The sequence below is a fragment of the Pecten maximus genome, chromosome 7, assembly GCF_902652985.1.
Source record: "Pecten maximus chromosome 7, xPecMax1.1, whole genome shotgun sequence".
Classification (NCBI taxonomy): domain Eukaryota; kingdom Metazoa; phylum Mollusca; class Bivalvia; order Pectinida; family Pectinidae; genus Pecten; species Pecten maximus.
In genome coordinates this window covers 25,596,486-25,619,768 of record NC_047021.1, presented here as the reverse complement: position 1 = coordinate 25,619,768, position 23,283 = coordinate 25,596,486, and the positions used below count along the sequence as shown (strand labels likewise).

The window sequence follows — 23,283 nt, the reverse complement described above, 5'->3', positions numbered from 1 at the left end:
ATGGGGTTGGGATCACAACAGTTTCAAAAACATAACCAAGGAAATACCGTTAAGTCCTTAGGGGAGAGGAAAGACCTCATGGCCTATTTTTACAACATGAACATGTTTTTGATGCCCAGCAATGTAATATAATTTCATAGGGTTGGGATCTAAAATTTATCGATGATACACTTGCCTAATTTACTTATTACGTAACTTAATTGCTAAACTAAGAACGCAGATAATCACAAAGCAGATAAAATTAATTATTTATTTTAACGAAATAGGACATTTTGAACCATAAACTAAAAAAATCAAAATACTAAAACAATAAATATAGGGGTAGGAACCTACGTCAAATGCATGGACTCGGCAACACAAAAATGGCGTCTCCACGGCCCGTTTCGGGGTAAGTTTGTGTATATTACTGTTGTTTTTCGTTCAATTTGTATATCGACACATAGCCTATTAAAGATCTACACCAAAAAGGATTGTTTGCAAAAAGGTGAAAAAGAAATTTAAAATCATGCGTGAATAAAGGGATCACGCTCGACGATTTTTTATGAAATTTGGCTATAAATGGCATCATCGCACTATATATTAAAACCAACCTATCTCCCGTTTAATCTAAATTTATAAACACGCCGAAAGATATATAAATTAATACATGAATGTTGTATTTCAAACGAAAAATAATCAACCTTAACAAAATGATATCGATAGCAGTCCAAAATAAACGGGATATCGTCAACACTTTGTAACGCATGGTTTTATAACACGTTCGATGGAGGTTTTACGTAAGCACTATGACTTTATCTATAGGATATTGCCCAACTTCAACAAATTGAAGATAACTAGCAAATGGGAGAGCTAAACAATACTGGTTTAAGATTAATAAAATAATTTTTGTTTGCTGATATGCTTGCTGAATAGCAGATTTGAATATAGAGAATCAACGGAAGTAATTTGTGGTCATGAAGCATTCCAGGCAGTGATTGCACTGGAAAAGAATGGAAATGTTATAATGTGTGTTCTACATGATGTAATTTGATATGAATCAGAGTAGGAAGTTCGGGAGAAACGGTTCGGTGGAATGAGACAGCTTTTCTTTACAGTCATTAGGTCATGCTTGATTTTTGAAAATGATGCCAGCGTTGCGTCTTTTCTTCTATTTGCTAAAGAGCGCAACTCTAGGATGTTAACATATCTCCAACACTAGAGCCGTTTCTAAATTTGTTGGAGACATAACGGGCAGCTCTTCGTTGAACAATTTCAATCTTGTTTATGTCAATTTTCAAGTTTAGATCCCAAGCAGAGCAAATATACTCTAAGGTTGGTCTTACTAAGAAGAAGGCTACTTGCGTTTGGACTATTTTGGAACCTGTTTTGATATTTCTTCTTAAAAACCCATGATTGAGTTTGCTTTTGCACAGATATTACTAAAATGGGCTTCCCACTTGCGATTTGATTGGAGAGTTACTCCCAAGTATTGTGCTTCTGTTACATGATTAAGTTCCTTTTTATGAAGTTTGTAAGAGAAATGCAATGTTTTTTATGGTTTGGGATAGATAGGATGGAATATTTATAAGGATGAAATGACATATCGCAACGACTTTCTCAGTGTGCCAACTTGTCTAGGTCTTTCTGTGGGCTATCTGAATCTGACTTAGAACTTACTGTCAAATACATGATGGTATCAACAAAAAGTCTAACGGTAGATCTAGAGTTGGTTTTATTGGGAATGTCATTTTTATAGTGATGGAAAAGGCATGGGCCGATGACAGAGCCTTGAGCCACCCTAGATGTTAGTTTGAAGGGTTCAGATTTTTGACCACTCACAAGTACACACTGTTCTCCGTCTGTAAACTTTCTTTCCGGGTGTTGACCTTATCATTTACTTCATAGTATCTAAGCTTGTGACAGAGAAGAGAATGATTCACTCTGTCAAACGCATTAGACAAGTCCATGATGAGAACAGCACTGTCTTCCGACCATCTACAGTCTGTGGTGCTTAATTTACGAAAACCGTGTTTGAGTAGGTAAAGGTTGTTATGGTTGTCAGCATGGCTCATACTGTTGGATACTATAGTGTGCTCTAGGATATTACAGCAGACACGGGGTAATGTTATTGGCCTATAATTTTCAGGATTGTGCTGAGTTCAAACTAACACTAAACAAGACAAAGACGAAACGGAATCAATTCGCCATAGAAAAGGTTTAAACTATGTAGTTCGTCCCCGCGTCGACCGCCGTTTGGTGTTAGTTTGAACATAGGCACCAGAGTTAAAATAATCCTCGATATCAAATATACAGAAAGGTTTTCAGCTTTCGTTCGAGATCCTCGGAAAATCGTTCGAACACCCTCGTAAAAAATAGAAAATTCTATATTTTTCACGTTTTGTCGTATTTTGTAGTTACATTTATCACTTTAACATTCTCAACTAACCTTTAGATAACGTCCCAAACATAAGCCAATTGTGTTACTGGTAAAAGACATGGTTTGGTAAAATAGGTAAGCCAATCATAGGTGCTTAGCGCGTTTATAAGTCGAAGACCGACTATAGACTAATATATAGAGAAAGGTCTGGAACTCCTCCGTCCTGCAAAAAGGGGTCAATTTCATTCAAAGTGTCGTCAAAATTTTACCAGAAACGATGTTTCAATGGCGATAGTCTTAATTAAAAGTTAAGATAGTAACCTTTAACATGACACCAAGAAATCAAACCTTTAGTCGGACACGACCGAGAACATTTTTTTTTCAAACGAAAATGTCTATTCGCTACACAGAAAACGTGACGGTCTACAATTACAGGGTTTGGTGTTAACAAATATGAGGTCAAAACAAACTTATTTACTTGTCTAACGCTTCACTTCATTTCTCTCGTGCTCCCTATGGTTGTTTTCTTCATCGACAGGTATAAGTGTCAAGTCGGCGGCCATATTGCTACTTGCCATTCAAGTTTTGTAAACCGTGATTTCATTGGTCGGCTATTGACAGTGACAAGATGGCCGTCGACTTGACACAGATACCTGTCGATGCAGAAATATACCGAGATAAACTTTAAATTCTGATCAGTGGTTAAGAAGAAGTCAATTATAGCTATATACATGCTGTACCGAAATGGTAGTTTCAGATGCATGATGTGACCAATGGGTTAGATCGATGACATCGAGAAATTGACAATTCGACCTGAAATGAAATATTGGGGTAACAAATGTCATCCTGACGTGACCCCTTGTGCGATGCCGTTAAATGTTCATGCAACGTACTGAGAATTAGCATCTGTATTTTTATTAGATTAAGCTCACCTTGGTCCTTCAGACCAGATGAGCTAAAAAGAGACGACGCATGCTAGTTAATGTCATTGTAATGAGGGAGTGCTACCTAAAGGTCACAACCATGGCAATCCAGGATGGTCCGTGATCTCAGCTTTCAGAGAAACGCAAGCCACATTGAAAATGGCTCGAATCACATACGCAAGCTGATGCTTCATATTTTGTGTTCCTTACGACAAATGCAGATATGTATCAATGAAATACCTTATAAAAGTATGTATAGATTTATTGCTCCATTAACTCAAAATGAACACTTTTCCATTATTACATAATACATTCAAATACATGTAGAAATAAGTTTTATTAATAGTACAAAAAAATCAATCACATCAATATGACCGCCATTAATCATCTGATTCACTATCCAACATCTCACAATCCATATCTCCCAATCCAACATTCCAACATCTTACGATACAACACTTCACAATCCATATCTCCCAATCCAACATTCCAACATCTTACGATACAACACCTCACAATCCATATCTCCCAATCCAACATTCCAACATCTTACGATACAACACCTCACAATCCATATCTCCCAATCCAACATTCCAACATCTTACGATACAACACCTCACAATCCATATCTCCCAATCCAACATTCCAACATCTTACGATACAACACATCACAATCCATATCTCCCAATCCAACATTTTACGATACAACACCTCACAATCCATATCTCCCAATCCATCATTCCAACATCTTACGATACAACACCTCACAATACCATGCACCAAAGACTCACAATACTATACTCCACAGACAATATTCTGCAAGTATAACAAATACTGGTATCAAACAATATCCAACATCTTACAGACTTATACTCAGATATCTAGCAGACTGGTATCTGTTATATTCAACAATTTTGCTGATGTCGTTAAATTATAGTTATAGTAAGATTATTTTAATTCATTTGCCATTTTCTCTGTCAGTAACTTAACAAGAACATGTCCGTGACAACTGAGAGGGTGACACCAACATCCCAAACACTTCCCCTTTAGTTCGTCCAGTTGTGCCATGAGTAAGGGACTTGATCTGACGTGCTCCTCGTACAGCTTAACACACTCTTCCCTCCCAAGTTTTTTTGACTTGAATGGATTATGCCATTTGCTTCCTATTGCACCTTTAACATAACAAGTCATGTCACGACCAATATAGATATTATTGGGATCTTTTACCCACTGTTCTAGGTCCTTTATACCCCTTTTGTTCAATTCTGCTTTCCTAATGTTCGCAACGTGTGCCACGGGAGGTCCCTTGTAATTCTGAAAAATGACGAATCAGAATAAAGGTAATTACAAAATGAATGTTTTAAGACGAGTAACTATATCAAAACATAATTTTTCCACCATAATGTTGTATTTAATTTGGTCATATGCATATTCTTAATCCAAGGGCTCTGCTCTCTATACACGTATCTTCCCTACACTTTAAACATATAATCTCTAAATAATGCAACTGATAGTCAAAAGGACAGCTATCACTTCTTTTGCCAGTTTGATGTTTGCGATAAGGATCGAAGGCTTATATTTTTTTAAGCCACGACGTACCCAGGGGTTCAGACAAGTTTATCAGACCAGAACATTTACCTTACGAAAAAGACGCACCTTCTTAGTGCTGGAATCAAAGGCTACGGTCGCTGTCGCCCCTTGCGTTCCTTCGTGCCACGTCGGTTTTGCCCACTTTCTAATGTCACTTGACGCAGACGACAATTCCTTTCTGTTCATTACAGCGCCTTCATCGTCCCTCCATCTCATGTTTATTATCATTAAGTACTCGCTCCTGTTCCGGTTGAGGTACAACTACCTTTGGAGTACCTTGCCTCTTAAGTTTAGCGTCGCCGCTGGATTTACCAACAGTTCCTGGCTTTCTCTGTATATTCAATGCCATTGCACGACCTCTTTTATTAATTCACCTTGAAATAAAACCACTAGTTATATTGCACTTCAAAACATCTTATTATAGATGTGATATATACAAGAAAGAAACGTGGTTTCGCTAAGTCATCAAAGGAAATATGAATCTTCTCAAATTAAACAAAACTAATCATTAGCTGTTTTCCGACACCATAACAAGGCATAAATAAAATATATATGTACATCGAAAAGTTCCAATGAAAACCAGAAGTACTAATCCAAAGACAAGAATTCTGTAAAATCGGTTAAGCAGCTAAAACTTTTGTTTACTGTTAGTTAGCTTATATCCAAGACAAGGGAGCAAGTAGCCCGAGTTTCCTCTGGCCCTATGGCCCGAGGAACGAGTATACTTCACCTGCGAAATAATCCAACAGACTTACAGCTTGTATCCAGATTAATCTAATATTTACTACAAATACTTCTTTGTCGATAATTACGTTAATTATATTCATATGACTTACTAAATTATTTTAACCTATAATTAATATATGCCATTATGTGCTGTTTCCACATTGATAATGTGAAATATTCTAGTGTGGTTTTCCGGTGTGTGATATTTTCCATTCCATTGCCAAGTATTATCATGAAAGTATTCGTGTTATATATAGGTCCTATATATTGAAATCGTACGTAACAAGCCATTGTCTGATACCTCTGGTACCTTATATACATGTACTCTTATATGTTATTACTTTATAAACCTGTGATTCTGCTACTAACATTACTACTGATCATTATTAGTTTACCTAAAATATAAATAACAGTAAACATAATTAATGAACACACTTACCAACAGTAAGATACCCGACTTTATTCCTTCTCGGGTGTGTGTGTGTACATTAACTGTATATCGGGGTGCATGTGTATATATATAGGTTGTGTATTTCACAACGAAGCGTCATTAACAATATAGGTTTGGTTTTCTAGGGGAGATAACTCTTATAGAAAAACACAAAACTTTTAATATAAGGTAGCGCAACACAAACCAAACTCACTAGGTTGTTTACTTCTTTCCATCCAAACATGATCAAATGTAGTCATCGACAAAGTAAATCAATATTCGGTATTAATGGCCTATATTTTAATCAGTAGCTATCGTTTTTATCTTACACAGTATCATCTGATTCCAGCTGATATGTACGTCTTCTTAAGTTAATGCAGTCACGGTACCGGTGTCCACAGCTAATTGAGATACTTCCACCACTCAACACTCAAAAATATTCAAATTTCTGACACTTTAACCCGACATACCACTTACTTATCATAGCAGTGCGAAAATTCTGAAAACTGTTCCGCCTACAGCGATAAATTCAGAGAAATATAGGTCTCTGGATTACTGAACGAAACAGAATATCAAAAATCAACATGAATATTCTTTTTTTATTTGTGTATGCTATTCTCTGGTAAGATAAGAAATATGTTTAAGTTGTTATGTAAAAGAAAAAAATTTCTGGTGCGTCATTCCCCAGATCCTTTTCCTCATAAGCCGGGCTTCTTTTTTACATTAAATCAATTTTATATTTAAAACTGTACATTTTTGTATATAGAGATCAAAAGAATAGAAAAGAATATTGCACATAATTAAAGTTTTTAATAGCAATAAATATACAAGTACAATTTAAAATATACAGAACGTTTAAAACTAACGAAGGAACATTCCAATCCAAATAATTACATTGGACACTACTTGCGATGATCACAATAATACATATTTTTAATTTTCATCTTAGTCTATAAAAGGTTCAGATATCACTTTAACTTTGAGTGAACGTTAACTATGACAGAAATATCCTAATTGAATTTGGATTTCAGTAGACTGTCTGTATTTATTTCTATATAGGTATATAACCAAATTACTACTCACGATACGGTTATTAATTAATCTATTATATGCAATATTGCGTTCAGTCAATATACATAACAATACTACATAACTGTAGCACGACATATACACCACGTGTCATTCACAAGGAACACTTATTATATTGCACCTATAACGAGAGGCAATGGTTTAATAACACTGTCTATTCTAATATAAAGTACATATATCATATGATGTTTATGACTTGTCAATTATTTCTCTGCCGAAACGAAGTCTGTGTAATCCATGGTTTCAGTAGCAATAATCTTGTCCAGATGGTAACATCTTAACTGTACTGCAGAGATTCTGAAGAAACAAACAAAACGAGTCAGATGGGACTTCAACTCTAACAACGATTCATTGAAAATCTCATAATGGGATTTATATTCATTTACACAGCATTGGCATACTTATAATTACAATACCCATAATGATAGGATGTGTAAGATTGTAGTTTGATAAGACACGAATTAGAATATACATTCACAAAACACAAATGTTTAATGTTAGTGATGGAACTGACCTTAATGTTGTCCAACGAGAATTAGATCACCTACTTCTCAATCCTGAAAAAAATATTTAAACAAATGTAATACGAATTAATATATGGATAGCTCTCATGTCGACAGCTACTGTCATGGACTTTTTAGCTATAATGTATATACATCAAAACATCTGTATAGCTTTATGAATTGATCACAGTATCAGAGAAACGAGATCAAAGGTTACATGATGTAATAAAGCGTACGCTAAATTTATAGAAAATGTATTAAAACGAAATATGAATTGAAAATATAAGATGCACCTCCGTACACAATTGGAATAACTTTGCAAATTATTTTTAACACTGATGGAAAATTATATTACTTATCGTACAAATGATACATAATGTCCAAAACTGTGCTAATATAATCCTCGATATTGTTAATATAGGAACATTTAACGCACATATATAAAACATTAGGATATTAACTGTTATCATTGAGACATTGGTCGTTATATAATGGCGGTTGTGCATTTATTTACTTAAACCATTTATCTTAATTTAATGTTTTTCTACAAACAACATTGCAACCCTTTAAGTCTGTGTAGTATTATTAAAATAAACTATATTCATATGCTTTAAATCATACCGTTACAATGCGCATCAATATAGAATTTTAAAACAAAATTGTCGGAAGTAAGAATAAACATGTCCATCTTTTGTTTCAATGAAACATTTAAAGCGACTATAACTGTAAAATGTTAACAGGTGTAATATATTTAAAACATATTTCATATCACTAAGAATTTTACTTAGTTACGAAAATTTAAAGTTTTCACAACCGTTTTCGTTTTCTTTTTTTAATACCTTAATCAGTGCTAAACAATGACATTACAATACAGTAGGTCCTACAAGAATGCATACACTGTTTGTTACCTCTCCAATCTAATTAAAATTAGACTTGTAATTTTCGCTCCTCTACGATGCACTGCAAAACAAGTATTGAAGTGTATCGCAGAGGAACGGAAATTACAAGTCTAATTTTAATCAGATTGGTTACCTATCGTAAGCAGAACGCTGCACCGACTCGTCACTCGCAGTTCAGGCGTCTGCTTCTTGTTAGTATTTACAGAACAAATTATCAGCCCCTACTCTTCCAATCCGATAAGAGTAGGGTCTTATTTTTTTTCCTGTCAATACTAACCAGAGCAGACGGCTGTGCTCGCACCCACGTGACTCCTTCCGGCTTTGTCCGTGTAGAATTCTTTACAAACATCAGCCGAGGTAATCATTGATATATATATATATATATATATATTTTACCTGTAGGCTCGGGTATCCCTATTTCTTCCAAACCATTTCAATGTCCATAAGAAAAAAAACACCGATTAATGGATATGAAATTTACAGGTATAGTCGCTTTAATTTGGTGCATTTTTAATATCTAAATTCTAATGACTGTCGCAAGCCGATGAGAGCGTTACTTCGTCGCAGTTTTATAAAAAGCATGCAGCCCTGACTAAGCGCACTTTTCATAAATAAGTCCATTTGATGAAATAACTTATCATCAATATTACGTTGTGAAGTAACAATAACTTACAGTCGACTTATCAATATAGAATAAAACCAATCTAGTATAGTTTTATCACTAAAGACGTTTTTAATAACGAGTGGGTGAGCTGATACCCTAAGGTCTACATTTAACAAAATATTACGAATAGAAATAATGCCATACGCCATGAAGTCGTGTTCCTAATTCCATTTGTTTATTTTTTAGATTTCGTGAGGTCAATGATACATGTGTATTTTCAGATTCCATGAGATCAAAGGCATATCTTAGATTTCCTGGGCTACCTTTCTATCAAAAAATAATTCATCTTAATACATGGCAAACAATTACAGCATGACAAGTGTGGTAAGACTCGAGGCGGATCCAATAACATCTGAAGCTACTACCACTGAAAAAAACAAGTAGAGGTGTGCCAGAGGGTCCACGAAGGATATAACAAAGTTCACACAAGTGAATAGCAACTTTGAATATGAATAATATATTAATCATATGCAAAGTAATTATAAAATTGCACCATACAGCCGTTTTGTCCTTCTAGGACTCGTCTGTGGTCAAGAAAGTAGGGGGAAACACCCATATCAGATCATCCACTACGCTATAAGTTGTTAGTTACTACCAAACTACAAAACAATGTTACATACGGTAGTTAGGTAATACAAATATATGAACTAATATGTTATATTGTAGAACAGTATTAGGGATTATTTTGTATGTTGCTATATTTAATGATCCAACACCGGACATAAAAGTAAATTACCATTATTTCTGCTACCTGTGTAATGTAAACAAAAAAGAAAACTGTATTAAAATGCAATGTCACTTATCAGAACAACATTATTTACAATCAACCCGGATTACACGTATATTACATCATATAAAGGAGGAAATAATCAGCAATGTGAAGCATTTTCGACTGGCGTACGTAGCAAAGCATCTGCATATATGTAATTGTAATTGTCATCTCTAGCTTTAAACATTGTTTTTGCCGATTAATCAAATTTATTACATTTTTACCCATGAAATATCGAAAATTATTCCCTCCGCAAAAGTGATATTTTTCACTAGTGAATATATTTCTTTGTAAGTATCCGAGAAAAACAAACAAATATGGATCTGTTTTGTGGATATGGATACAATGTATTTCAACCCTCATCATATAAGTCTGGCTTGCAAGCACTTGAACGGCCCTGACCAAGCTAGACTCTTACATTCGGGTCGAGATATCATAAGATTGTTAAGGGATCTGTTTAATACCAAACATTTGGCATGATATTAGAAAACTTCTTAAATAAGAGAGAAACGAATAAAATCTGCAGAATACGAAATTGTTCAGGTTCAATATAATCTCACTCAGGGTCATATCAAAACAAACTTACATGCCAACGTGTCTCTATTCACAATTACATTTATAAGACTCGACACGACTGTACTTGGGTTTCATCTGATAACTTATTACAAAGCTCCTACCTTCATTCCCACACTGAATCAAAAACACAATGAAATTACACGTCACAATTAAGGCCGTCACAATTAAGGCCCATATCAAAAACGACAGGCAAATGACTTACACCACAAAAATCTTTTGATGAAATACTTTGTTCTGAAATTGCAATAATTAATCAAATAAATTGCCAGCTGAAAGTTTATTCAGCACTCTGGAGTGGCTTATTTTGCATCGTAGCCACAACCTTTTAACCATTTCAAAGAATCATTGATAATTCTTTCTACAAATAATTACAGAAGAATATGTCTGTTTTATCTGTTTGGTCTTAAAACAAACGCATCGTAAACAACCGTATAATAGCCCCAATATCGTTACTGATCCTTTTATATTGTATTCTGATATGAAACATCAAAGGTAAGTGTTTAAAGAAATAGATGCATAAAGTTTGTTAAGACAAAGATTGATCAACCAGTATGATTTTTGACTAAACATTAGTAATCTAACGTTAAAGTTAGATAAGAAATTTAGCGTGGTGCAGATCATGGCCACATTTTACTCAAACTTGCTGTGCAGAAATGATAATACAATATCCAGAGCATTTTTTGACAGGTACAAAAAACTGTAAATATTTTCAATACTTTGCCACCTATGCTAAAAAAATCATCTTCGACAACAAGTAATCATAATATATTGTAACCTTCCAAAAGACGGTTGCACTTAAGTGTATCAGAAAACAGAAAAGGTCAGGTTAGTGTTATGATATGGGTTATCCCTCACCTACTGGGGTGTTTAATTCTAATGTATTATTTACCGTGGCCTGCATATATATGCCGAGTAAAACACACCAAACACAATTTGATATATGAACAACAGGAACAAAACACCATGAGTATCCAATATACAAATCGAGAGTTTAATGTTAGTGGAAAGCAATCTTTGCCTCATGAGCCACCATAAAGCCAATTTGAGAAGCTCCTTTGAATTGGTGTACATTTGTAGATTGTTATACCTAGAAGATTCTTGAATGTACAGTCTCTTCCAGATGTGTTGGCCAGGACAAATTACAGTCTATATATTATATTATTTTTTGTATAATCTCAAGTATACAATACCATAACATACTTTTTTTAAACTTTTTTTTTCTAGTTAAACAAAAAAACTAATGTTAAAGGTATTAAGGGATATTTTGAACTGTCCCTGTGCTGTATGTATGTTAACAATTGTAATATATTTTTTATAAATATTAACATCTCAATAATTTTCATACTGATTTAATCATAGGTAAATAAATAGATTTCTTATGAAAGAGATTGTTTCCTTCATTTAAAGACGAAGACTTATAGTAAGGTTCTACATCTATTCAGAAGAATGACACACGTGTTCATTGTTGGTTAAATGACTCTGGGTTACTTTGGCAGGAAGAAGCTGCAGTGATTATGTGCATATCTAACTACATGCTCTAACGTCTGCTAAAAGCATACCATAGTGAAATCTCCTCTATCTGTTAGTGTATACATTTTTGGCAACAGTGAAGCTCCTAAAAATAATAAATGAACAAAAGAAATAAAAAAAAATCCTAATCAAAATTTAATACTTGGTATGTGATTCCATGCAGTGGTTTTTCCTGTTTTTATATACCATAACAGTGTATAACATTTAATTTATGGGATATTAGACTTGAAAGTTCAGCTTTAATTCAAATTTACTGGTTCTTCACATTATACGTAAACACTGCAAATACCATTAAAATGAAAGTCTCCAACAGAGAGTATATAGTTATTCCTATTGTACTAAGTACAGTAATGTTTCTTATGCTTAAATCTTCAAAGTACTAAAGCTGGTGCAAAACCCTTCTACAGCCAGTCTTTTCTTAGTCTGGTGTAAACAAAATGGTGAAAATTACAACAAAACAAAACAAATACATCTTATTTATGGGAGACAGAATACATCAAACTGTGTGTGTGTAGATATAGACTCTGCTTTGTTACAATGGACCCTGTCTTTACAGTCTAACCTCTACACTATATAGTTTGGCTTAATGCTTATACCAAGACCTTTTATCTCTCTCTATATATATCTCCATGAATATTCAATCTTTGTTATCTGAAAACAATCACAAACAAGTATAAAGGTTTATCTTTGTGTTTGGTTTAGACAGGGTTCATTGGAAATCAAGAATGCATTATATCCAACAAATAAATAAATATCGTTGTGAAAACCAAAATACTTTCAAGAAATGTTAGGAACCAAACTAACTATTTTCTCTTCTAAGTCACAAGCAAGTACATGTATGCATTTAGTTAAATAATATTTTTAAAACAAATTGCATTTTTAAATCATTTTTTTTTTTTTAAATCACACAATATTTGCAATTCATATTCATTATAGATATTTTAGCTGGACAGTAGCTAGGTTTAAATCACTAATATTGATTTTTTGAAAGAAGATATTTTTTAAAGTTTAGAATACATATACATGTAATGCTCATTTGTAAAGTTCAGTTTGAATCTGGACAAATCTGGACATGAAGACAATACTTCTACAGTAGCTAATCTGATTCAAAACAAATCCTTCACTCCATTCTAGAACAAGCTACATGTTGTGTATGTGTAATGTAGTAGGTCTGACACTGTATGAAAAGCAATATTCTGGTGACCATTAACCATACCTTACCAATGTGATATATACAGTAATTTCCTGTGTATTTCCCACGGGCTATAAAACATTAAAATGCCTTCTGTTGGCTATCTGATGAAGTGGCATATTTGACAAAAACTTTTCCTAGAAACATGAAAACTTAATGCATATTAAGATACATTTCAAATCTAGATTTACTTATTTGTTTCTCTGGTGTAATATCAGGTACAGACAATGCCATTCACATCCGAAATACGAATGGTAAATTTTACTGTGCATGGACATATCAAGTATCATGTTGAGCAACAAAACAAGTTCCTGGTCTGTCTAATCTGTCATATTATGAATGTCTACAAAAACTGTCACTACCAACGTTAGCATAATCATCTCGGGGGAAAATATGACGGGGAAGTCACAAAATTGTTTTCCTTAAATGTAGGGCCAATCACTCGCGGACATAACTTTAAAATACATAAAGGATTCTCAAGATTAAATATAAGAAAATATTCATTCACGCAGAGAATTATGGATATGTGGAATAGTCTCCCATTTGATGTTGTAAATGTCATATCAATTAAACAATTTATATATAAACTTGATGAACATTGGAAAAATCAGCCACAAAAGTACTGTTTCAAAGAGAAAATCAAGCTGTGAACTGTCAGAACAATTAGTTATTATTTCAATAACTTTATTACGAGCTGACAATCAAAGGATGTAAATCCTGTACATATTTTATGTATGCTGTCAGAAAAAATCTATGTATCTATGTATCAAGTAAAAACAACTAACAAGCATATCTAGAGATACATTTGTTAACACTTTCCATGTGACAGGGCAATACAGGTCAATACAGGTCAACTGTTTGAGCTTACAATTAATGTAACACATACTGTGGAGGTTTCCCACGATAATGAGAACTTGTACTCCATTACCTAACAGATAACCAGCCAGCAATGCACCAGACTTTAAATTATAAAACCATTATTTCAGCTTATGCAGGCAATCTAATGGCTGGGCAATACACATGAAATCACGGTACATGCAGCTATATATTAGATCAAATGTCATCAGAATATTCTGCAATGTTTCCATATTCAGGTTGCTGAGTATGTTTTATGAATAGACTTTTGTATATCATACCCAGTTTATTGGCAGACAAATGATCAGTGAAGTGGACATACATAGAGTTGTAAAGTTTATGGATTTCTTATCAATTCAACAGGACTTCTGGCTACACTTGATGTAACAAGATTGTAGAGAGTAACAAAGTGAAGGATTTAATTTGAAGATATTGCTGAGATGTACATGTGTATCACAAAAACAATAAAAGAAATAAATTAAAACTTTCTCACAACATCAAAATGAAACAAAAAACAATCTGTGATATTAAGATAAAACCTTACCAGCTCTGAGTTTTAGGTTTGAGATCATCAATGACTGCGTGCACTAAGTCCAGAGTAGTTGCCTGGCCTCCCAGATCTGGTGTGTGGACCTACGAAGGAAAATAAACAGGTTTATCAATATTCAATTTCGTTTGAACATGATCTTACATTATTATGAACATGTCTACACAATGTTTTGTAAATCAATCATGATTATTTAATTGCAAATCTTTTTATTTTGATAATGTTCTTTAGTAATTAAAATCAATATATCATTTGTTAATATCTATAGAATATAAAACATAACCATGTAGAATTTATTAATATTATCCTATTGTTTATCTCTGAAATTTCAAATATCAAAATCAATTTCTTAACATCAATACTTTTGGACAGGCAGACAGCCTCTCATTGGAACTCAATCTCAGAACACTCCTCGAAAAAGAGATGCGACTACATTATTTTATACATTCAGAAACCAAAATAATTTAATTGATCTAGGTGTTTATAGCCCATTATTTTTTTCAAATACAAATATTTAACTAAAATGCATTAGTATCTTTTCATAAAACTGTAATTGTTATCAATATAATTTCTTCAGATGCTGTGGAGATTTTTTAGGCATTGTGTTTTTGATACTTTCGCTATATAATAGTGATAGGTGCCACTTATTAATTGCAATACCAGGTATTTCTATGTTGTTATCTATTTATATAAGCAATGTATTGTGAGTGTGTCAATGCAAAAGGAACTTAATATAATCGAGTTTACTACCTTATTTTCATTCATGACCTGTCATCACAGAGTCCCTTATCATTTCAGCATGTTTACGGTGTCTGCAATACAAAAACTTTAATTACAAAACAAAATAAAATTCTATGGCAAACTTATTTCAATCTCATACAGATAATTTTTAATATTACATTAAAAACATATTAATATGGAATCTGATCGTTATTCTATACAATTTTGACAATTTTAATACAATGTCATGTACTTAAAAGTATCAAAGATATCTTAATCTGAAATTAGTTCTAAAGTGAGTATCTATTAAAATCAGTAAGACATATGGTGTGAAAATTACCCAAGATTGGCCAAAAAAACAGCATGGCATATACATGTATTTATTTTTATAAAAAACTGATGAACAAATAAACACCTTACCCTAAATAGTCCAGCATATCGCAGCTTGCAAGCAGCATGCCAGTTGGATTAGCTACATTTTTGCCTTTCAGAGATCGGCCAGAACTTCTTGTGCCCTGCAGTAGATCAAAATATATTGTTCATAATATATAATATCCCTAAACTGAACATTGTTTTTATTTGATGAATGTTCATTGTTTTAAGCATTATCATTTATTTGTAAAGGTGGACCTGTTTCAAGCAAGCTACTTGAAAATATAGCATGATATTAGTAAATGAATTGAGAGTTCCAGTCATACATGCAACGTTGACTAGAACTGCAGACCAAAAGAATAAAGTTAAACCAATCAACCATCAGTTGCTCCAGTGGGCAAATCTGGCCAAGCTATTCCTATTTGGCCCAATGAAGTTTTATAAAGCAATTCAGAAGAAAAAGTCACTCAATTTTTTTTTTCTGATGGAAAATTAAAGATATCACAATACTACAAAACCCTTACTTGTTCTTCCTACAAGGTTAGCTAAAGACTATGTCATTTACCAGATCTTTCTTGACCTTACCATTTCAAACACAGCAAAATCCTGCCCAATATTGACACCAGGCACAACCCCAGGGCCGCCTACCAAGCCTGCTGCGATGTTACTTAGGATGTTTCCGTATAGGTTAGGCATCAAGAGCACATCAAACTGCTGGGGCCGGGACACCATCTAAAGATAAAATACAAATCATGTGACAACTGATATGCTCTGGACACCATCTAAAGATAGAATTCAAATTGCTATGCTCTGGTATTAACTGCTAAGTGTATTTCTGACAACAGCACAAAAAGAACACTTTTCTTCAAATTTCTTTATTTAATCTTCTGTCATATGATACTGTCAATCCATGTCAGCTTGTTGAAAGCTTGCTGCATAAATGATATCAATAAAAACAATTTTTAAATTCTTTTACCAGTTATGAAATGAATTTTAGCACAATTATTTGAACTACTGTTTAACAATATTTGTTTTGTCTTCGTTTTTAATTAATTGGCTTGATTTGTCTTTTACAATAAAATCATGACATTCTTCTACTTTTGCTTGCGAAGTCTGCACAACAGGTGTTTGCTGTTACTACAAATACACAAGTTACTTTGAACTAAATAACAATCACAATGACATCATCAACGTTTATCATAAAAAGCAACAAGCCTGTGATATCTAATGTTATGAGAAAGAGACTTTTCATAGGGAATCTCTACTTACAAAATATATGTATACATTTGTTTTTATAACCATTAATAACAATCAAATAAGATAATTACCTGCATGCTGGCATTGTCAACAATCATGTCATTGAACTCAATATCAGGGTACAGACAGGCAACTTGGCGACAACTTTCTAGGAACAGCCCATCACCCAACTTCCTGTTCAACACAATATGAATACAAATTATTCAACAAAATATGGAAAAACTATTCGCCTATGTCATTATTCCAAATCCATCAGTATATTTTATTATAACCTTTAAAAAATGAAACTTATCTATATCTTTTTTTTCATGTTCAAATAACTTTATTCCTCAAAAAAACATACAATTAGCTTCCCTCATGGAGGAGGGATCCATTTGACATAGCATACATTCATACTGTAGAGATGTTTTAATATTGAAACATTTTTTACAAGTTTCCAAAATCATTTCAATTACTCATAACTTTTGCACAGCTATTTACTGTTACTAGTCACCTAAACCTGTCATTTGTGACTTTTTATATTGCCTCCCTTGGGAGGTCACATATGACAGGTTTGACTGTAATATTAACCCAATGTTTTGTATAGTACTGTAATGTCAAAATAATATCCATATGTCTTTGAAGATGGTTAACATAGATGAATTACTAAAAGTATCTTATTTACAAGAGTTAACTGAGTATACACCTCATAGTTCACTTACAAGTAAAACTTACATTATATTGGCTTTGTGTATAGCTGTCACCTTCTTCCTTCCCTTCTGTTGAGCATAATCAAATGCATATTTGGCTATTCTTGTGGATTTTTCTGCAGTTATTATTTTTAAACTTTCCACAACTCCGGGGACATTCTAAAACATGAAATAATTAGTGCTATGAATTAAAACAATTCATGGATGCAGACTGAACGCCTCTAAATCCCAGTCATATTCTCATCAAAAGCCTTTTGCCAACTTGCCAGGAATAACAGCATGCTATGCCTTAATTTTGAATTATTTTCACAGAATCTATATATCATTAGGCTAATATTAAACCATGTATACATTTTAATCAAGCTATTTATAAAATTGACCACCTGTCTCAAAACTTAATGAGAACACAATAGCAATATTAAATAATTCATTCATATACATAGTAGATTGTAAATTATATCATTGACTTCAAAATTCTAACTTAAAAGTGATTATAGTGTAATAATTGTAAAATAAATACAGTGGGTATGGGGGTGTGGGGGGATGTGGAAACACAACTTCCCGGAAGGTAGTGAATTGTAGAAATCCAGGTGAACCAGCCATGGATACAGATGTATACAAAAGGTATCACCAAAAATCCAAGTAATATTGCACAATACAGCGAGCCCAACAGGATGGTTCTTTCGATGGTACAATTTTTTTTAATAATTTTTAATATTTTTTTAATAATCAAACAATCGAAAGAACCTGCGTGTTGGGTTAGCTGTTTTACGCAACTGTAAAATATTTAACATATGCATACATACCTCATGCTCCAGGTTGGAGTATTCCCCCTCTGTGTTTTCCCTGATGAGTATTATGTCTATATCCTTATGTCTGGTGGGTACACCAGGCAGAGACCTGCACCATACAACACTGGCAAACAGCTGTAACTGTACCCTTTATTAGAAAATAAAGAATGTCTACATTAGATAGATAGTAACATACGTATGTACAAACTGCAACCTTACCTTCCACTACAATGTAAATAAGAATGCACATAACATAGATTACACTACATGTATTAATTTAAAAGTATATATTTACACATTTCTAATTACAGAACAAATACTTTTTGAATCCGTCCTTAAATGACCTTGATAGGATGTTCAGCAATACTAATCAAACCAAACTTTTTGAACTTTAGAATAGAAATGTTAAATATTAACAATTTAGGATCAGTTTTATCCAAATATTTGCATGATTTGTCTCACCTTAGATCAACATTCATAGACCTGAAACTCGGGTCATCAAATTTTGTTTCAATGTTCCCTGCAATGTTAATCAAACCAATACAATTCAGTACTTGACAGAATGATTATTGTTGTTCTATGAAATTGATATTTGTTGTCATTATAAACATGGTCTGATTTTATCATTAAGTAATATTATTAGACATAGGAAAAATATATAAAGAATGTACACTTGACCGATTCCTAAATGATAGCCAGGTAACAAATTTATTAATATCTATGAGCACATGGCTTTATATATATATAACATGTATAATATATTATTTTAATTTTTGGTAAGGAAAATATCTTTTACATAAAAATACATTAGAACTCAAGTCACAGACCTCGTCCTGTATAATAAACTTCTACAGCAAAGCATGTATATTTCAACACAATGATATCCAGATTGGGATTAATAAAACTGGGTAAATATTTGGTATTTAACAAGTTAGAGGAATTTTTGTTAAAGGATACACTTCTAATGCTAATCTAGATCCATATAAAGGGAAATAGAGCTGGTATGAACAAGGTAACGTTAACCAGAAAAGGTAAAATCCATTGTCACCTTTCAGGGCTACTCCATTCCTCTGCACTGACAACATAGCTTTCTTTAAGAAATCTGGATCGGATGAGCTTGCATTGATTTCTATTTGCTCAAAGTCAACTGGAGCTCCAGCATACCTTTAGAGAAAAGTAAAACAAAAATTATTTGAAATACAGCATTCCCTTAAAATAACAGTTCCTTCAGAATGTAATAAAGTGAGTTGTATCTGATTTTTTTTTTTTACGAGTAACACGATTCTAATTTAATATGATCATGAACAATCTTCCATTCTTTATATGAAAAAAATAATAAGGGTAATATGTTGAATTATTAAACATATACTGTGTTCGACCTAATAAGCGCATCTGCCCCTTTAAGTGCACCCTCATCTTTTTTCAAGAAAAGATTTAGAGGATGGGTGTATTAAATTAAAATTTTGCTACATATATGTAAATGAAAAGAAATGGTTATTTTTTGCCACATAAATTTCAGATGGAAACTTTTCCCTGTACATGGTTTGTACATTATGTCAAATACGGTACTAGTGAACAGTGGCTAGTTAGTAGAAAATTATATGGATGCTTTATAGACTTTTATCCCTGTCTTTCTATCTCATTTTTTTACTTTTACTCATTTTTTTTTTTTTTTTTCAGAAAAAAATCTGGATGTTTTTGCATGCAAGCATACGTGGTAGTTATATGTATGCCACTGATGAACATACAATACCTGAACATCTCCTTGACATACATATTTAAACATATACAAGTGATGCAGTACCTGAATATCTCCTGGACATGAGAAAGGAGCTCTGGTCCAACACCATCTCCAGTCAAAGCTGTCACCATATTTCTTCCTCCATATTTGGCCAGGTTCTACAATGGTTAAGAAATAAAATATCATTAGGTTTAATTTTTTTTTTTTATATTGAAATACATATTTCTCGCTCATTCTGAAAATCTAGTATTTAAAGCTGTATACATCACTGACAACCATAAAGTGGTTTTATTCTTAAGTTTACACTTCAAATGCTCTCAATATGTACATATTTGTCATATGAGTATAAAATATGTGACATAAGATTCCTTTTTCATATTAAATTATTAAACTGAAACATGATGCAATTTATCCCGATAACTTACCTCACCAGTGTAATCTCGTTTGTGACATGTCTTTGTCTGAACTGCAGCACAAGGTTTTACAACCTAAAAAAGTTAAATAAATGATCAATGGTTATAAGCTGAAAACAGTGCAAAGTGACATCACTGGCATGGGACTTTTAGTATGAGGAATGACCTCTTGATTTTTAAAAGATTAAGCTGTAAGAATCATAATAAGCTGTAAGAATCATCTCAAGTCCCACGAAAAATCCCTTCATCTTTGACTTCCATTTACAAAGTTAAGTTTAATTTATTGTAGCACAGTGTTGTACAAGCAACACATTATTTAGTTTCATTAAGAAACTGGGAGATCTGGAGTAATAGTCGATCTTCAAATTTCATGACAATCACAGATCATGCCACACAACACAACCATGCCATTGACTGGAATAATTTGAAAGTGTTTGACAAAGAGAGAGTTACATTTTCAAGCAGCAGGTGAAGAAACCACCTGGATATGCTGTAGCAGATCAGTTCTAATTGTTGACAAGGTTGGGACCAACTCACATCAATTATCAGGCTTTATATAAAGTGTAGCCAAACTGACTTGTACACTATTACCTAAATGAACATAAGAATATTGTGTAGCCAAAAGACCTGTCAATTTGATTACAATCTTGTACATGTACAATGTACCTGTATAATCACACTTTATAACTGCGAAAACGTAGCTCTGGACGACAGATGGATGATCACAATTTCTGACATACATTGTATGGTTGTTATCCATGTTTGTCTCCTGACCTGATGCTGACTTTATAGTGCAACCTCACTGAAGCATACTGGAGGACACCCCACCAAGTCACATTATACTGACATAGGGACCAGCCAGTCATCCCTCTCCCAAAAATGCTGAGTGCAAAGCAGGAGTAGCAAGTCAGCAACTACCATCTGTATTGACTACTAAATTTCTGATACCAAAGGTTTTCTGGGCAACTGTTAATACTGCTGATCCTGGTAGATATTAGTCAGTAAATGTAAATATGTAAGTCTAGAGAATCTATTAAGCTGCAGATGGGTTGCTTTCACTTCTAACACAGCACCATGCAAACTCCACTACAACAGGATGTACATGACATGTAAATATACCCATTATCATATACATGTACATTATTGTTGTTAAGATATTTATGCCTGTCCTGTGTGTTTCTTCAATCAGCATGCAGTTCATGGTTACAGTTTTATGATTAGGCCTTAAATACTTTAGAGAAATGTTTGGTAGGCCAGCTAAAAGATAGCCTCCCCTGCAGTTAGGGCATAGAAATTTTACCTGCTGCACCCATTGCAAGAAACATGGAACTAAATTTGGGATCTAATTATCTGACTTTTCTCTTGTTTCTACCAACTTTGTTCATCCTTTTGCCTCCTTTTGCACTTCATCACTTTTGGCTTTTAGTCAAGCATTCGCCCCTGTGAGCTTGCATTTTGAGGAAGACTTTAAATTTGGGTTATGTCCCCTGGCAGAGACATACATGTACACCAATGTTGATAAATATGATAGTTTGTACTTGCTTCTCCTGCTTAATGCTCCTCATTTTTGGGAGTGCAGGGATGACAGCTGGTTCACCTGTTGTCAGTATAATGTGAACGGGTGGGGTATATATATATGTCTGGGTGTTTTAAGTAGTATGCTTCAGTGATGTACGTAGCACTATATATGTTGGCATCAGTTTCTGACTTATCACCAGAAGATAAACACAGACATAGTGTACGGTAGCATTCCCAAAACACATGCATGCTATAACTACCACATGAATGCATTCACACACAGGGGAGGCTGTTCTTAAATGACCTTGGCTGATGGTAGCTCCTAATTCATATTAAACAATATACTAAACCAAACCGAACAAAAAGGAAGTCTGACTTTCATCAGGTCCTAGCACCATATCATCAAAATGACATTTTGATGCACATAAGTCAAAATGTCTTCTTCTTCTTTGTGACAATGACTATACTAACTGTCACTGTCAGTGGATTATCCACTGGATAGATGATTATGTGTCATGCACTGGGATATAATGTATGTACATAAGAGAGAATTTTGTATTTTTGGTTGCTTTAGTAATGATAAAACTATGACATCTAACGCCAGCTAGATTCAAAAGACACTCTGCATGTAGTACAAAATGTAGTTATATTCAGCTGGTAGTAATGCTGATTTAATTACAGAACATCTGTACTATGATGAAATGATGTAAATATTGTATAACATATATGTGATACTATTGTACTGTGTATGCTTTACTTGAATAAATAGTATTACTACAGACGTCATACAAAGGTAACAAAGATAATAGTCTAGAGAATAATGATGTTCGTCAAAACTGGTGACGATAAAATTATACTGTATTCAATGTCATCGCAAAACTATCATATGATATAAGGAAGGAAAGCTAAGTAGTTCTTCTTATTAGTCAAAACGATAGATATATTCTTTTTCTGTCAATAGGTAAGCATATAAATCTTACTCTCTGAGAATCCTTGACGAAAGAACTCAAAAGACCTGACAACCTTCCAGCTCGCAGACGATGCATGGTCGCGGCCATTGTGCTGTAACTTGTCTAGATCATCTGAAAGTTTCATCGCAATAGCGCTCTACTGTCTACAGATTGAAGAGTCTA

At 33.5% G+C, this 23,283-nt stretch overlaps 1 protein-coding gene across 1 annotated transcript; it reads right to left on the bottom strand.

Moving 5' to 3' along the window:
* Positions 1-6,815: 6,815 nt before the first annotated feature.
* Positions 6,816-23,238, bottom strand: LOC117330373 (isocitrate dehydrogenase [NAD] subunit gamma, mitochondrial-like). Its single transcript, XM_033888607.1, is given in 15 exon segments — positions 6,816-7,411; positions 7,629-7,671; positions 14,647-14,735; positions 15,400-15,417; positions 15,419-15,461; positions 15,790-15,884; positions 16,327-16,473; positions 17,070-17,172; positions 17,713-17,846; positions 18,494-18,626; positions 18,941-18,998; positions 19,527-19,642; positions 20,283-20,377; positions 20,645-20,707; positions 23,131-23,238. Coding segments are annotated over 14 exon segments (1,185 nt in total). The 5' UTR covers positions 23,209-23,238; the 3' UTR covers positions 6,816-7,411; positions 7,629-7,658.
* Positions 23,239-23,283: the final 45 nt, after the last annotated feature.